General features: G+C 45.7%; 1 protein-coding gene across 3 annotated transcripts; it reads left to right on the top strand.

The window, feature by feature from the left end:
* The first annotated feature begins 535 nt into the window (after positions 1-535).
* LOC147896808 (transmembrane 9 superfamily member 12-like) lies at positions 536-3,719 on the top strand. Of its 3 annotated transcripts, none has more exons than XM_087381254.1 (2): positions 536-738; positions 1,250-3,719. In XM_087381254.1, exon 2 carries the CDS (start codon positions 1,299-1,301, stop codon positions 3,291-3,293), a length of 1,995 nt encoding a protein of 664 aa, XP_087237380.1. In that variant the 5' UTR covers positions 536-738; positions 1,250-1,298; the 3' UTR covers positions 3,294-3,719. The 3 variants fall into 3 exon arrangements, with proteins under 3 accessions (XP_087237380.1, XP_087237382.1, XP_087237381.1); XM_087381256.1 differs by having other exon boundaries at positions 1,262-3,719; XM_087381255.1 differs by lacking the exon at positions 536-738 and adding an exon at positions 932-1,086.
* The last annotated feature ends 609 nt before the right edge of the window (positions 3,720-4,328 follow it).

Here is a 4,328-nt window from a genome sequence, read left to right on the forward strand (position 1 = left end):
TGGCTTGAGGGCTTGCAAATTGCTACTAACACACTTCTCTAGTGAGGCATTGCTAAAGTTGACAAGGCCTCTATACCCTATTAGGGCAACATAAAGTAAAAATTAACTAAAATCTTTCAAAGAGAAGATGGATGAAACGAGATAGAGGAGGGAGAGAAGAAAAGTAAAAGGCAAGGGAAGGAGATAATACGGAGCTCATCCCCTAGAAAGTTGATGCAAGTAGCACCATGATGGGAAGTTAGCATAAGATGTATATGGGAATGGGCATGGGGAGGACTTTCTTGGGAGGAAAGTCCACGGTGAATGGCGAGCGACTGGAAGGGCTAAGACATTTTTCAGGGATTGTTCAACCGAAAAGTCCAACCGTAGCACGTGTCTGGGTGTGTAAGTTGTGAGCCGAGTGTGGATCTTCAAGTTGTGAGTCACGAATAATCTCTTTGGGGGGAGCATGTGAAGCGTGTGATATGTAAGGCTAGGTGTGTGTGGAAGTGGGTGTGAATAGACTTAAAGGGGAGGGAACATTTACACCAAGGTAGAGAAGAGGGTAAAATACAGTTGTGGTGTCCTTGTTTGTAACTTTGTGGGTTTGCACGCCTTCGTTGCTCTTGAGCTGCTTTGCTTCGTTGCTCTGAGTATAGTAGCAGAGTCTTCGCCATAGCTCTGCTTCTCATCAGCATCGTCGAGCATACGCACAGCTTCTGGCTTTGCCCTCCATCTCGATCCAGCCTTTCTGCCCAGGTATGCCCTCTCTGTCTTTCGTTCTCCTTTGCTTTGACTCTTTGGGTGTCGAAATGCGCACTTCCGACGCGTGCTTCGGGCCCGGGGAACCTCCGTTGTCTCGATCTATTTGCGTGACGGGAGAGGGAGAGGGAGGGGGGGAGGAATAGAGAGAGAGAGAGAGAGAGAGAGAGAGAGAGAGAGAGAGAGAGAGAGAGTCTCAAGTCGTCCGATCCAGAACAGTCTCGCCTTGTCTTGCAGCCGAACGGTTCAAGCCAACAGAGGTGAAACAAACACGGTTTCCGTTGTTCCGATTCGTTACATAGCCCTTAGAAAAGAAAAAGGCTTTTCATCCCGTGCGACGCCTCGGTATAGTATGAGGCTGTGGAAGGCCGTTTGGCGTGATCCTATCGTGTAGCGCGATGATTCTTGTTACCTTGTTTGATTTCGATAGCTTTCTTTCTTTTAAGTGAGGTTGTAAAACAGGATGTCGGCCGAATGCGGAGAAAAGTCTAATACCTGATGTGTTCAGTTCGATCTGCAGGGAAGAAGAGGTGGGTCTTGCACGGTCCAGATCCGAAATGGGTGCCTCCAGATCTACATCTCTGGAGGCCTGTTTCTGTGGTGTTTGCTTTATGGCAATTATATTGATCTGCGTACCAAGCTCCGATGCGTTCTATCTCCCTGGTAGCTACATGCGGAAGTTTTCGCAGCAGGAAAATATGACGGTGAAGGTGAACTCCCTTACATCCATTGAAACAGAGCTACCGTTTAGCTACTACAGTCTTCCTTACTGCAAACCACAGGAAGGTGAGCTGCACTTTGCAGAGAACCTGGGGGAGCTTCTTATGGGGGACAGGATCGAGAACTCTCCCTATAAATTTCACATGAATGTGAATGAGTCCAGCGTTTTCCTTTGTGCTACCCCAAAGCTTAGTAAAGATCACGTTAAGATCTTGAAACAGCGGATCAATGACCTTTACCAAGTGAATGTTATGCTGGACAACTTGCCTGCTATCAGGTATACGAAGGTAGCAGACTATGTTCTTCGATGGACTGGCTTTCCAGTGGGTTATTTTGATGATCGAACTAAGCAGCACTACATTATCAACCATCTGAATTTTACTGTCTTCATCCATGAGTATGAGGGTTCAGGGGTCACTACCGTGATGGGCAGTGGGGACGGTCTAGATGTCATCCCAGATAACAGTGGCAAAAACTCATCAGGTTTTCAGGTGGTGGGCTTTGAAGTTACTCCTTGCAGTTTGCGGCACAGTGACAAAGAGGCTATTTCCAAACTCAAGATGTATGACAAGATATCCCCAAATGTGAATTGCTATGAGAGTGCACAGCAAATTGTTGTTGAAGGTGAACAAATCATCTTTTCTTATGAGGTAAATTTTGTGAAGAGTGACATTCGCTGGCCTTCACGCTGGGATGCATATCTCAAGATGGAAGGCGCTCGAGTCCACTGGTTCTCAATCTTGAATTCACTCATGGTCATCACCTTTCTTGCGGGTATAGTTTTTGTTATCTTTCTTCGCACCGTGCGGCGTGACTTGACCAAGTATGAGGAATTAGACAAAGAGGCTCAGGCTCAAATGACCGAAGAACTTTCTGGATGGAAGCTGGTTGTGGGGGATGTTTTCAGAGCCCCGCCACATTTAGAGCTACTTAGTGTTATGGTTGGAGATGGGGTACAGATTACTGGCATGGCTGTTGTGACAATCTTATTTGCTGCATTTGGTTTCATGTCCCCTGCCTCCCGTGGCATGCTGCTTACTGGGATGATTATTCTTTACCTGTTTCTTGGAATAGCGGCCGGATATGTAGCAGTACGGCTGTGGAGGACAATGAAGGGAGAGTCTACTAGCTGGAGATCAATAGCATGGCGTGTAGCATGCTTCTTTCCAGGCATTGCCTTTGGTATCCTGATGGTGCTGAACTTTCTTCTCTGGGCCAGTAAAAGCACTGGTGCCATTCCCATCTCTCTCTTCTTTACCCTGCTTGCACTTTGGTTTTGTATTTCCGTCCCTTTGACACTGCTAGGAGGCTTTTTGGGGACCAGGGCAGAGCCTATCCAGTACCCGGTGCGCACAAATCAAATTCCAAGAGAGATCCCTGCACAGAAGTACCCTTCATGGCTGCTGGTGCTTGGGGCAGGCACATTACCATTTGGAACACTCTTCATTGAGCTCTTCTTTATCATGTCTAGCATCTGGCTTGGCAGGGTTTACTATGTTTTTGGCTTCCTATTTGTGGTGCTGGTTCTACTTGTCATTGTCTGTGCTGAGGTCTCTGTAGTTCTCACATACATGCATCTGTGTGTGGAGGATTGGCGTTGGTGGTGGAAATCCTTCTTTGCATCAGGTTCTGTAGCCCTTTATGTTTTTCTGTATGCTGTCAATTATTTGGTGTTCGATCTCCGAAGCCTTGGTGGGCCTGTTTCAACTGCCCTTTACCTGGGATACTCAGTATTGATGACATTGGCGATCATGCTGGCTACCGGCACTGTGGGGTTCTTGACATCTTTCTGCTTTGTTCACTATCTATTCTCATCTGTCAAAATAGACTGACCATGGAGTTGGAAGATCAAACAGCCTGCGAGACAGTTTAGCAGCTATGCAGTTGGTTATATCAATTTTTTGTACCAAGATTTGGGTTTAGCAGTTGGTGTTTAGTGCACCAAGGTTGGGTTTAGCAATCAATCTTTCTGATCTTATTCCAGCATGCCTTTGCTACTGGCTGCACGGTTTTCTGGAGGTTTTAGAGTTGTCTTTGTCACCTGGGACAGCAAAATTCTTATCGTAAGTACAAGTTAGTTATGATATGCCGTGTAGGCCGTTCTTTTCAGCAGAAAGGGGAGCATCTGTGAGTCTCAAGGTTTCTGTTGTGCCAGCAGTGAGGGCTGTGTAAGGATCTTGCTGCTTTTGACAGTATTTCCACAATGTGGATTTAGTTGGCACTATAATCAATAGTGAAGCAAAATGTCAAATCTCTCATTAATGGCGTTGCTCTTTAAAGGAATGCTTATGCTCTGTGAGGATTGCAGGTATGCCCTTTTATGCTACCGGAAATGTGCTGATTTGCACCTCTGTTTGTGAAGTGAGCAGCTTCTCCCAACTGTTGATCGTAAAGTCTTGTGAGAAATTTTATTGGCATAATTTCTTTGATCTAGTGTTTTCACTAAAATTGTGGGGGGGTGGGTTTTTTTTTGGAGGAGTGGGGACGGAGAGAGAGAGAGAGAGAGAGAGAGAGAGAGAGAGAGAGAGAGAGCAACTAATAAAGATAAAAACAAGAAAGGATGAATGCTCATGGGCATGGCCTCATGGTTTATTGGGATCAAAAATCAAAACACAGACAAAACACGTAAATAATGGAACTTATTTTCTCCATGCTCATTTGTAATTGATTTAGAGTTGCAGTTAGTACCAAGTTTCTTATATATGGCCTGTTTATGTTTAACTGAACAGGTTCTCTCAAGTTTAGGTTGCATGAGAGAGAGAGAGAGAGAGAGAGAGAGAGAGAGAGAGAGACTCTGGACGTGTGTTTGGAGGGAGGGGGAGAGACGAGAGGACATGATACGAATTGATATTATCAGTGTTGTGGAA

The sequence above is a fragment of the Dipteris shenzhenensis genome, chromosome 11 (genome assembly GCF_047967505.1).
Source record: "Dipteris shenzhenensis isolate YYH24624 ecotype China chromosome 11, Dip_SZ_1.0, whole genome shotgun sequence".
NCBI classification, from domain to species: Eukaryota; Viridiplantae; Streptophyta; class Polypodiopsida; order Gleicheniales; family Dipteridaceae; genus Dipteris; species Dipteris shenzhenensis.

Coding starts and splice junctions, on each gene's coding strand:
- LOC147896808 (XM_087381254.1), top strand. CDS start 1,299: ATGGGTGCCTCCAGATCTACATCTCTGGAGGCCTGTTTCTGTGGTGTT.